Source organism: Haemorhous mexicanus, chromosome 1 (genome assembly GCF_027477595.1).
Source record: "Haemorhous mexicanus isolate bHaeMex1 chromosome 1, bHaeMex1.pri, whole genome shotgun sequence".
Lineage (NCBI taxonomy): Eukaryota > Metazoa > Chordata > Aves > Passeriformes > Fringillidae > Haemorhous > Haemorhous mexicanus.
In genome coordinates, this window is record NC_082341.1 from 157,940,714 (window position 1) to 157,952,700 (window position 11,987).

The window sequence follows — 11,987 nt, forward strand, 5'->3', positions numbered from 1 at the left end:
AATCCCCTGGAAAAAGCTCTGGGAGGTTTAATTTCCCTTTTCCCCACAATTTTCCCCAGGACAGCCTCATCCCTGTGCCTGAATCCTTCCTCACACTAACTCCAACTCCTCCTGGAAAACCGGCTCAGGGCCAGGCCATTCCTGGATTTTGGGGGACCAGAGCACCCCAGGAAGGGGCAGGAATGAGATGGGAGCCCCCCCAAGCCCAGGGCAGGATCACAGTCAGGCCCTTACCCGTGTCTGGGGAGCCGAGGGGCTTCCAGGGCCTTCTTCTTCCTCCTCTTCCTCCTCCTCCTCCTCCTCCTCCTGCTCCTCCTCATTCCCGGAGGATTCGCTGTCGCTGCCCGAATCCTCGAGGCCGGAATAAACGCTCTCCTCACTCTCTGACAGCTCCTCACTGCCTCCAGAGGGGCTGGGCTGCAAGGGACAGCAAGGCAGGCTCACAACGGGGACACAACGGGGACACAACGGGGACACAGGGGACCCCCGACCATGGCGGGGACATGTGCTGCCACGGAGACACCCCCACGCTGCTGGACTCCCCCCGCCCCCCATTTTGGGGTTCCCCCTCACAACCAGGTTGGACATCCCCCAGTTACTGGGTCTCCCCTCAGAGCAAGTCCAGATCTCCCCCAATTCCTGTGTTCCACTCAGAAATGGGACAGACCCCTCCTCAGTTACTGGGTCCCCACTCAGGACTGGGTCAGACCCCCCCCCATTGCCAGATCCCCCCCTCAGGACTAGACCAGACCCCCACATTACCAGATCACCCACTCAGGACTGGGTCAGACCCCCCCATTGCCAGATCCCCCCCTCAGGACTGGGTCAGACCCCTCCCAATTGCTGGATCTCCCCCTCAGAACTGGGTCAGACCCCCCCCCATTGCCAGATCCCCCTCGCAGGAATGGGTCAGATCCCCCCCATTACCAGATCCCCCCCTCAGGACTGGGTCAGACCCCCCCCATTACCAGATCCCCCCCTCTCAGGACTAGGTCAGACCCCTCCCAATTGCTGGATCTCCCCTCAGGACAAGGCTGGACCCCCCCCCCACTCCATTCCCAGGTTTCCCAACAGGACAAGACCAGACCCCCTCAATCCTGGCTCCCTCACTCAGGACCAGGCTGGACCCCCACCCAAATTGCTGGGTCTCCCTTCAGGAGCCTGAACACCTCTCACTGCCACGTTCCCCCTCACAGAGACCAGGCCAGACCCCCACATTTCCCTTGTTCCCCCTCACTGGGGCAGGGAAAATCCCCCCCTCAGGACAAGGCCAAATCCCCCTCAATGCTGGGATCCCTCTCACAGAGACCAGGCTGGACCCCACCATTCCCAGAGCCCGCCATTCCTGGGTTCCCCCTCATGGAGACCAAGCCAGACCCTCCCCAAATTGCCGGGTTCCCCCTCAGGACCAGGGCAGACCCCCCCTCAGTGCTGGGTTCCCCCTCACGGAGACCAGGCCAGACCCTCCCCATTTCCTGGCCCTCCCTCACCAGGACAGGGCTGAACCCCCTCACAGGAGGCCAAATCCCCTCTCACTGCCGGGTTCCCCTCACAGGCACCAGGCCAAACCCCCCAATAATGGGGTTCTCCCTCATCCAGATAGGACAGAGACCCCCCTCAGGACAAATCACCCTCAGTGTTGGGATCCCTCTCATGGAGACCAGGCTGGATCCCGCCATTCCTGGGTTCGCCCTCATGGAGACCAAGCCAGACCCTCCCCAAATTGCCAGGTTCTCCCTCACGGGCACCAGGCCAGACCCCCCCATTTCCCATTGCCCTCTCACCAGGACAGGGCCGGGTTCCTCCTCAGAAGGCAAAACCCCTCTAACTGCCAGGTCCTCCCTCAGGACAGGGCTAGACCCCCTCATGGCCGGGTTCTCCCTCACGGAGACCAGGCTGGAACCCGCCATTTCCAGAGCCAATTGCCATTCCTGGGTTCCCCCGCATGGAGACCAGGCTGGACCCCGCCATTCCCAGAGCCCACCATTCCTGGGTTCCCCCTCATGGAAACCAAGCCAGACCCTCCCCAAATTGCCGGGTTCCCCCTCAGGACCAGGGCAGACCCCCCCTCAGTGCTGGGATCCCCCTCACGGAGACCAGGCCAGACCCTCCCCATTTCCTGGACCTCCCTCACTGGGACAGGGCTGAACCCCCTCACAGGAGGCCAAATCCCCTCTCACTGCCGGGTTCCCCTCACAGGTACCAGGCCAAACCCCACAATAATGGGGTTCTCCCTCATCCAGATAGGACAGAGACCCCCCTCAGGACAAGGACAAATCCCCCTCAATGCTGGGATCCCTCTCACAGAGCTCAGGCTGGACCCCGCCATTCCCAGAGCCTGCCATTCCTGGGTTCACCCTCATGGAGACCAAGCCAGACCCTCCCCAAATTGCCGGGTTTCCCCTCAGGACCAGGGCAGACCCCCCCATTTCCCATTGCCCTCTCACCAGGACAGGGCCGGGTTCCTCCTCAGAAGGCAAAACCCCCTCTAACTGCCAGGTCCTCCCTCAGGACAGGGCTAGACCCCCTCACGGCCAGGTTCTCCCTCACGGAGACCAGGCTGGACCCCGCCATTCCTCGAGCCCGCCATTCCTGGGTTCCCCCTCACGGAGACCAAGCCAGACCCTCCCCAAATTGCCGGGTTTCCCCTCAGGACCAGGGCAGACCCCCCTCAGTGCTGGGTTCCCCCTCACGGAGACCAGGCCAGACCCTCCCCATTTCCTGGTCCTCCCTCACCGGGACAGGGCTGAACCCCCTCAATGCTGGGATCCCTCTCATGGAGACCAGGCTGGATCCCGCCATTCCTGGACCCCTCCATTCCCGGGTTCCCCCTCATGGAGACCAGGCCAGACCCCCACATTTCCCTTGTCCCCTTTCACTGGGACAGGGCCAAGCCCGCCAAAAGGAAGTCAAATACCCCCTCAGTGTTGGGTTTCCCCCTCATGGAGACCAGGCCAGACCCCCCCATTCCCGGACTTCTCCATTCCTGGGTTCCCCCTCATGGAGACCAGACCAGACCCCCACATTTCCCTTGTCCCTCCTCACTGGGGCAGGGCCAAGCCCCCCAAAAGGGAGTCAAATCCCCCCTCAGTGTTGGGTTTCCGCCTCACGGAGACCAGGCTGGACCCCGCCGTTCCTGGAGCCCTCCGTTCCTGGTCCCCCCTCATGGACCCTTCCCAAATTGCCCGCTTCCCCTTCAGGACAAGACCAGACCCCCTTATGGAGACCAGGCCGGAGTCCCCCAGTTATGGGGTACACTCTCACCAGGATAGGACCGAGTTCCCCCTCAGGAGGCCAAATTCTCCCTCACTGCCGAGTTCCCCCTTAACAGAGACCAGGCCGGAGCCCCGCAGTTACAGGGTCCTCCCTCACCAGGACAGGACCGAGTCCCCCCCTCAAGACCAGGCCAAATCCCCTCTCACGGGAATCAGGCCGGACCCCCCACGTTTCCCGGTCGCTTCTCACCGGGATAGGGCCGGGTCTCGCCCTCAGACGGCCAAATCTCCCCTCATTTCCGGGTCCCCCCCCCCCAGGACAAGTCCAGACCCCTCTCACTGCCGGGCTCCCCCTCACGGACACCAGGCCGGACCCCCTCCCGCCATTTCCCGTTTTCCCGTTCCCCCCTCACGGACACGAGGCCAGCCCCCTCCATCCCCGTTGCCCTGCCAATGCCGTGTATGTCCCCTCCCTCCCTGCTGCCATGACAATCCCGCCTGTCCCCCCCGTTCCCCCTCCCCGGTCACCCCCGAACCTGCTCCATGGTGGCGGCTCCGCGTGCGCCGCCGAACACGTGGGCGCGGGTCAGAGGGACGGCCACGCCCCCCCAGCCGCGCTTCCGCCTGGCCGCTGCCCCGCCCAGTTCCCGAAGGAGGTGATCCCGCTCCTGGGCAAGGCGGGATAACCGGAACGAGAGACAAAAACGAGAAAAGATAACGGGAAAAGATAACGGGAAAGGAGCGACAGCGCGGGAAAATGTGAAAGCAGGGTGCGCATGCGCAGAGACCGCCGCGCCGTCTAGTCCGCGCATGCGCGCTGGGGCAGCCGCGCCGAAGGCGGAGCGAGGGTCAGAAAAGGGAGTGGTTTTTGAGATGGGGGCGTGGTCACAGGTGCTCGGGGGCGTTCCCTGCCCGCAATGACGGCAGGAGGAAAAGGGCGTGGTCAGATTGGAAAATGGGCGTGTCCACACTGGGAGGGCGGGACTGTGAGCAAAGGAATAGGCGGGGCCTGGCAAGAAGGGTGTGGTCTGATGCATCAGAGGCGTTCCCATACACTAGCCCCGCCCAAACCATGCAAGATATGGGCAGAGGGCGTGCCCTCTTCTCTGTGGGCGTGTCCCGACTCATCAGGAGGCGTTCCCGCTGTAAACCCCACCTGCCAGCAATAGAAAGGGGCGTGTTGTACGCAGCAGTGGGCGTGGCCTGAGCGACAAACAGGATGTTGCGCCAATGCCTGGTCATCCGTGGGCGTGGCGTAAGGCCAGTGGGCGTGTCCCTCCACCCCTGGGGCCCCTTCCCCCGCCCCTCCCCTATCAGCAATACGCGATGCAAGGAGGCGTGTCCATGCACGAAAGCCATGCCCCCAGTAGATACACGGCGCAATGGGCGTGGTCACAGCCCAAGGGGGCGTGTCCAGTCCCAAAATTACGACTCCCTTTCAGTAACATGCAGTGGGCGTGGCTATCTCTCAAGGGGTCGTGTCTTTGCACCAAAGCCCCGCCCCTTCCTAGCAGTAACATGCAGTGAGCATGGCTCTCTCAAGGGGGCGTGTCTTTGCATCGAAGCCCCGCCCCATTTTAAGCTCGCAGCAAGCGGGCTGCCCAAGGGGGCGTGGCTTTGACTCGAAGCCCCGCCCTTCCAGGGTACAAACACCCAGAGTGGCCATCCCTCAAGGAGGCGTGTCTTTGCTACAAAACCACGCCCCTCCCTGGGGTAATAAATCAGTAGGCGTGGCTATCACCAAAGAGGGCGTGTCATTATCCCTAAACCACGCCTCTCGCGTGGCATCGAGCAGTGGGCGTGGTTATCGCCAAAGAGGGCACGGCTTTGCCCTGAAACCATCTCATGGTGGGCGTGGCTATCTCTTAGGGAGGCGTGTCTTTATACCAAAGCCCCGCCCCTCCCGCCCTCCCGGCCCACAGTGGGCGTGTCCCTCCCCCCGCGGGCGGTTCTGCGCATGCTCCCCTCGCCTCCCTCACACCCCGCCCACCAAGATGGCGGCGGCCATGCCGCCTCCCGCCGCCGCTGCCTCACCCACCTCTCCGGGCCCTTCCCGCCCTTTTTAACGGCCTCGCTCGCCCCGGGGCTTCCCCCGGGGTTTCCCCGAGCCCTTCCCGCCCCCGCCGTGAGGGCGCGGCCATGGACGGGCCGGGCGCGGCGGCGGCGGCGGGCGCGGGGCCCGGGGCCAGCAACGTTCCCGCCTTCCTCACCAAGCTGTGGACGCTCGTGGAGGATCCCGACACCGATTCCCTGATCTGCTGGAGCCCCGTGAGTCCCGGGATTACCGAGAGGGGGATCCCCACGAGGGCTGCGAGCGATCCCCGGCAAGCCGCGGCACGGTTGAGGCCTGGCCCGGGCCCCGCGGCCCGCGCGGTTCCTGAGGGGAATTCCCGTAAAAAATCCCATTTTTCCCGCGAAAAACCTCACTTTTCCCGCGAAAAATCCCATTTTTCCCGCGAAAAAAGCCCGCTTTTCCCGCGAAAAGCGAACGCTGGAGATAAGGAAGGGAAATAAAAACGTCAACGCGGCTGGCGCGACGCGAGCCACTAATTAGGCGCTAATTACCCCTTAATTTAGGGCTTCGTTAAAGGAATAAACTCGGAAATTTGGGAATGTGGAGCTCGGGAAATCCCCGGGAAAATTTGGAATTATTGGAATGGTTTTAAAAGAAAAATTCGCGAGGGTTTTTCCCACCCTCATCCCGAAATTCCGACTTTTTTTTTTTCCTTAAAGTCCTGGTTTTTTTCCACCCGGGATTTGGGAATTTCCTGCTCAAGAAATTAAGAATATTTCCGGATTTTTTGGGAATTTCCTGCTCAAGAAATTAGGATTATTCCCGGATTTTTTGGGAATTTCCTGCTCAAGAAATTAAGAATATTCCCGGATTTTTTTGGGAATTTCCTGCTCAAGAAATTAAGAATATTCCCGGATTTTTTGGGGATTTCCTGCTCAAGAAATTAAGAATATTCCCGGATTTTTTGGGAATTTCCTGCTCAAGAAATTAAGAATATTCCCGGATTTTTTTGGGAATTTCCTGCTCAAGAAATTAAGAATATTCCCGGATTTTCTTGGGAATTTCCTGCTCAAGAAATTAAGACTATTCCCGGATTTTTTGGGAATTTCCTGCTCAAGAAATTAAGAATATTCCCGGATTTTTTTGGGAATTTCCTGCTCAAGAAATTAAGAATATTCCCGGATTTTTAGGAAATTTCCTGCTCAAGAAATTAGGAATATTCCCGGATTTTTTGGGAATTTCCTGCTCAAGAAATTAAGAATATTCCCCGATTTTTGGGCTCTTCAAGAATTCCTGGGGGGTTTTTTTCTGGATTTAAAGAATTCGTGTTTTTTTAAAAAGATTTTCCTCTTTTTATTTTAAGGAATTTTCTCATTTTTCCCAAAGAATTTTCTCATTTTTTTTCCCAGGAATTTTCTCCTTTTTCCCAAGAAATTCCCTCTTTTTTTCCCAATAATTTTCTCATTTTTTCCCAGGATTTTTCTCTTTTTTCCCAGGATTTTTCTCCTTTTTTCCAAGCAATTTCCTCCTCTTTTCAAGGAATTTTCTCCTCTTTCTCCAAGGAAATTCTTCTTTTCTCCTCGGGAATTTCCTCCTTTATTTTCTACGGAATTTTCTCCTTTTCCCCAGGAATTTTCTCCTTTTTATCCCCAGAATTTCCTCCTTTTTCCCAATAAATTCCCTTTTTTCCCCAGGACTTTTTTTAATTTTTCCAAGGAATTTCTTCCCCTTTTCCCCAGGATTTTTCTCCTTTTTTCCAGGAATTTTCTCCTTTTTTTCCCCAGAAATGTTCCTCCTTTTTTCCATGGAATTTTTTTTCTTTTCCCAAGGAATTTCCACCTTTATTTTCCTCAGGAATTTCCCTCTTTTTCTGCAAGAAATTCCCTATTTTTAAAGGAATTTTTTCAAGACATTTTCTTCTTTTTCTTCACAGGAATTTTCCTCTTTTTCCCAAGAAATTCCCTTTTTTTTTTTTTTTTCCCTGGAATTTTCTCCTTTTCTCAAGGAATTTTCTCCTATTTTCCCCAGAAATTTCCTCTTTTTTCCCCCAGGATTTTTCTTTTTTCCCCAGGAATTTTCTCCTTTTTCTCTCAGATTTTTCACCTTTTTTCCCCAGAAATTTCCACTTTTTTTCCTCAACCACCTTCATTTTCCCAGGAATTTTCTCCTTTATTTCCAAAAAATTTCCTCTTTTTCTCCCTGGAATTTTCTCCTTTTTTTTTCCCAAATAATTTTCTCATTTTCCCAGGAATTTTCTCCTTTTTCCCCTCTGGATTTTTCCCTCTTTTCCCACGGAATTTCCTTTTTTTTCCCTGATTTTTCTCCTTTTTTCCCCCAGAAGTTTCCCTTTTTTATTCCAAGGAATTTTTTTCTTTTTCTAATAATTTTCTCCTGAAGATCCCATGAGATTTTGGGCAGGAATTCCCAATTCCAGGACGGAATTCCCAAGGAATTTTGGATGTTTCATCCCTGAAATTCTCAATAAAATCCTGGAATTCTCTGGGATCCCACAAAAAGCTGCCCCCAATCCTGGTGGGGTGGCAAATTTCAAAAAAACCCCCAAAATTAAAAAAAAAAATTCACAAAAATTCCCCAAAAATCAAAAAAAATCCCTCAAAATTCACAAAAATTCCCCAAAAATTGAAAAAAATCCTTAAAAATTAAAAAAAAATCCTCAAAAATCGAAAAAAATCCAAAAAAATTCCCCAAAAATAAAAAAAACCCCTAAAAATTCACAAAAATCCCCCGAAAATTAAAAAAATCCGTAAAAATTCACACAAATTCCCCAAAAACTGAAAAAAAATCATTAAAAATTAAAAAAAATCCTCAAAAAAAAATCCTTAAAGTTCACCAAAATTCCCCAAAAATTGAAAAAAATCCGTCAAAATTCACAAAAAAATCCCCAAAAATTGAAAACATTCCTTAAAAATTCCCAAAAAATCCTCAAAAATCAAAAAAAATTCACAAAAAACCCCAAAAATTGAAAAAAATCCAAAAAATTTCCCAAAAGTCGAAAAAAATCTCTCAAAATTCACAAAAATCCCCCCAAAATTGAAAACAATCCTTAAAAATTAAAAAAAAAAATTAAAAACCTTTAAAATGCACAAAAATTCCCCAAAAATTGAAAAAATTCCTTAAAAATTCCAAAAAAATCCACAAAAATCAAAAAAAATCCCAAAAAATTCCCCAAAAATTGAAAAAAATCCCTCAAAATCCACAAAAATATCCCGCAAAATTGAAAAAAATCCCTAAAAATTCCACAAAATCCCCCCAAAATCAAAAAAATCCCTAAAGGTTTCCCAATAGTTGACAAAAATCCCTAAAAATTCACAAAAATTCCCTAAAAAATCGAAAAAAAATCCCTAAAAAGTCACAAAAAATTCCCCAAAAATTGAAAAAAATCCAAAAAAATTCCCCAAAAATTAAAAAAACCCTAAAAATTCACAAAAGTTCCCCAAAATTGAAAAAAATCCTTTAAAATAACAAAAAAATCCTCAAAAATTGAAAAAAATCCAAAAAAATTCCCCAAAAATTAAAGAAATCCTTAAAAATTCACAAAAAATTCTCCAAAATTTGAAAAAAATCCCTAAAAATTAACAAAAATTCCCAAAAACTTGAAAAAAATCCCCAAAAATTCCAAAAAAATCCTTAAAAATAAAAAAAAATCCCAGAAAATTCCCCAAAAATTGAAAAAAATCCCAAAAAATTCACCAAAAAAACCCAACATCAAAAAACCCTCAAAATTCACAAAAAATTCCCCCAAAATTGAAAAAAATCCCTGAAAATTCACAAAAAATCCCCCAAAATTGAAAAAAAAATCCCTAAAAATTCACAAAAGTCCTCCCAAAAGTCAAAAAAAATCACTGAAAATTCACAAAAAATTCCCCAAAAATTGAAAAAAATTCTTAAAAATTCCCAAAAAATCTTTAAAAATCAAAAAAAATGCCAAAAAACTCCCCAAAAATTAAAAAAATCCCTAAAATTTCACAAAAATTCCCCCAAAAATCGAAAAAAATCTTTCAAAATTCAGAAAAATTCCCCAAAAATCAAAAAAAAATCCCAAAAAATCCCTCAAAATTCCCCAAAAATTGAAAAAAATCTGTAAAAATTCGCAAAAAATTCCCCAAAAATCAAAAAAAATCTCCAAAAAGTCCCAAAAAACCCCCAAAAATCCCCAAAAAATCCCTCAAAATTCCCCAAAAATCCCTAAAAATTCCCGTTTTTTCCCGATTTTGTCCCATTTTTCCCCCCTGGCAGAGCGGGAGCAGCTTCCACGTGTTCGACCAGGGCCAGTTCTCCAAGGAGGTGCTGCCCAAGTACTTCAAACACAACAACATGGCCAGCTTCGTCCGGCAGCTCAACATGTGTGAGTGCTCCATGGAAAATTCTAGAAAATCCGGGAATTCTGGGGGTTTGGGAGTGGGGATCAGCTTGGTCCGGCAGCTCAACATGTGTGAGTGTTCTGGAACATTCTGGAACATTCCGGGGGAATTCTGGGGGTTTGGGAATGGGGATCAGCTTCGTCCGGCAGCTCAACATGTGGAGTGCTCCATGGAAAATTCTAGAAAATCCGGGAATTCTGGGGGTTTGGGATTGGGGATCAGCTTCCTCCGGCAGCTCAACATGTGGGAGTGAATGTTCTGGAACATTCCGGAAAATCCGGGAATTCTGGGGGTTTGGGATTGGGGATCAGCTTGGTCCAGCAGCTCAACATGTGGGAGTGAACGTTCTGGAACATTCTGGAAAATCCGGGAATTCTGGGGGTCTGGGATTGGGGATCAGCTTGGTCGGGCAGCTCAACATGTGGGAGTGAACGTTCTGGAACATTCCGGGGGAATTCTGGGAATTCTGGGGGTTTGGGAATGGGGATCAGCTTCGTCCGGCAGCTCAACATGTGTGAGTGAATGTTCTGGAACATTCCAGGGGAATTCTGGGAATGCTGGGAGTGGGATTAGGGATCAGCTTGGTCATGCAGCTCAATGTGTGTGAGTGTTCCATGGAACATTCCGGAAAATCCAGGAATTCTGGGGTTTGGGAATGGGGATCAGCTTCGTCCGGCAGCTCAACATGTGTGAGTGAATGTTCTGGAACATTCCAGGGGAATTCTGGGAATTCTGGGGGTTTGGGAATGGGGATCAGCTTGGTCGGGCAGCTCAACATGTGGGAGTGAACGTTCTGGAACATTCCGGGGGAATTCTAGGGAATTCTGGGGGTTTGGGAATGGGGATCAGCTTCGTCCGGCAGCTCAACATGTGTGAGTGTTCTGGAACATTCCGGGGGAAATCCGGGAATTCTGGGGGTTTGGGAATGGGGATCAGCTTCGTCCGGCAGCTCAACATGTGTGAGTGAACGTTCTGGAACATTCTGGAAAATCTGGGAATTCTGGGGGTTTGGGATTGGGGATCAGCTTCGTCCGGCAGCTCAACATGTGTGAGTGCTCCATGGAAAATTCTAGAAAATCCGGGAATTCTGGGGGTCTGGGAATGCTGGGAGCGGGATTGGGGATCAGCTTCGTCCGGCAGCTCAACATGTGGGAGTGAACGTTCTGGAACATTCCGGAAAATCCGGGAATTCTGGGGGTTTGGGAATGGGGATCAGCTTCGTCCGGCAGCTCAACATGTGTGAGTGTTCTGGAACATTCCGGAAAATCTGGGAATTCTGGGGGTTTGGGAATGGGGATCAGCTTCGTCCGGCAGCTCAACATGTGTGAGTGCTCCATGGAAAATTCTGGAAAATCCGGGAATTCTGGGGGTTTGGGAATGGGGATCAGCTTCGTCCGGCAGCTCAACGTCTGTGAGTGAACGTTCTGGAACATTCTGGAAAATCCGGGAATTCTGGGGGTTTGGGATTGGGGATCAGCTTGGTCAGGCAGCTCAACATGTGGGAGTGAACGTTCTGGAACGTTCCAGGGGAATTCTGGGAATTCTGGGGGTTTGGGAATGGGGATCAGCTTGGTCGGGCAGCTCAACATGTGGGAGTGTTCCGGAACATTCCGGAAAATCCGGGAATTCTGGGGGTTTGGGAATGGGGATCAGCTTTGTCCGGCAGCTCAACGTCTGTGAGTGTTCTGGAACGTTCCGGGGGAAATCCGGGAATTCTGGGAATGCTGGGAGTGGGACTGGGGATCAGCTTGGTCCGGCAGCTCAACATGTGGGAGTGAACGTTCTGGAACATTCCGGGGGAATTCTAGGGAATTCTGGGGGTCTGGGATTGGGGATCAGCTTGGTCCGGCAGCTCAGCATGTGGGAGTGAACGTTCTGGAACATTCCGGAAAATCCGGGAATTCTGGGGGATTGGGAATGGGGATCAGCTTCGTCCGGCAGCTCAGCATGTGTGAGTGTTCTGGAACATTCCGGGGGAATTCTGGGAATTCTGGGGGTCTGGGAGTGGGGATCAGCTTCATCCAGCAGCTCAACATGTGTGAGTGAACGTTCTGGAACATTCCGGGGGAATTCTGGGGGTTTGGGAATGGGGATCAGCTTCGTCCGGCAGCTCAACATGTGTGAGTGAACGTTCTGGATCATTCCGGGGGAATTCTGGGAATTCTGGGGGTTTGGGAATGGGGATCAGCTTGGTCAGGCAGCTCAACATGTGGGAGTGTTCTGGAACATTCTGGAAGACTCCGGGGGAATTCTGGGGGTTTGGGAATGGGGATCAGCTTGGTCCGGCAGCTCAACATGTGGGAGTGAACGTTCTGGAACATTCTGGAAAATCTGGGAATTCTGGGGTTTGGGAATGGGATTGAGAATCAGCTTGGT

General features: G+C 51.3%; 2 protein-coding genes across 3 annotated transcripts in view; one reads left to right on the top strand and one right to left on the bottom strand.

Annotated features, from left to right (window-relative positions):
• The window catches only part of BOP1 (BOP1 ribosomal biogenesis factor), a 113,982-nt gene extending 109,940 nt beyond the window's left edge, over window positions 1–4,042 (bottom strand). For both annotated transcript variants that reach the window (XM_059868578.1, XM_059868587.1), the window contains exons 1-2: window positions 3,752–4,042; window positions 235–417 (exon numbers count right to left, since the gene is read on the bottom strand). In XM_059868578.1, coding sequence (XP_059724561.1) covers window positions 235–417; window positions 3,752–4,027 — 459 coding nt within the window. In that variant the 5' untranslated portion in view covers window positions 4,028–4,042. The remainder of the gene's footprint in view (window positions 1–234; window positions 418–3,751) is intronic.
• A 1,131-nt stretch (window positions 4,043–5,173) lies between these two features.
• The window catches only part of HSF1 (heat shock transcription factor 1), a 44,650-nt gene continuing 37,836 nt past the window's right edge, over window positions 5,174–11,987 (top strand). Inside the window, exons 1-2 of the mRNA XM_059848874.1 lie at window positions 5,174–5,483; window positions 9,487–9,682. Of these exons, the coding sequence (XP_059704857.1) occupies window positions 5,355–5,483; window positions 9,487–9,682 (325 nt within the window). The 5' untranslated portion in view covers window positions 5,174–5,354. The remainder of the gene's footprint in view (window positions 5,484–9,486; window positions 9,683–11,987) is intronic.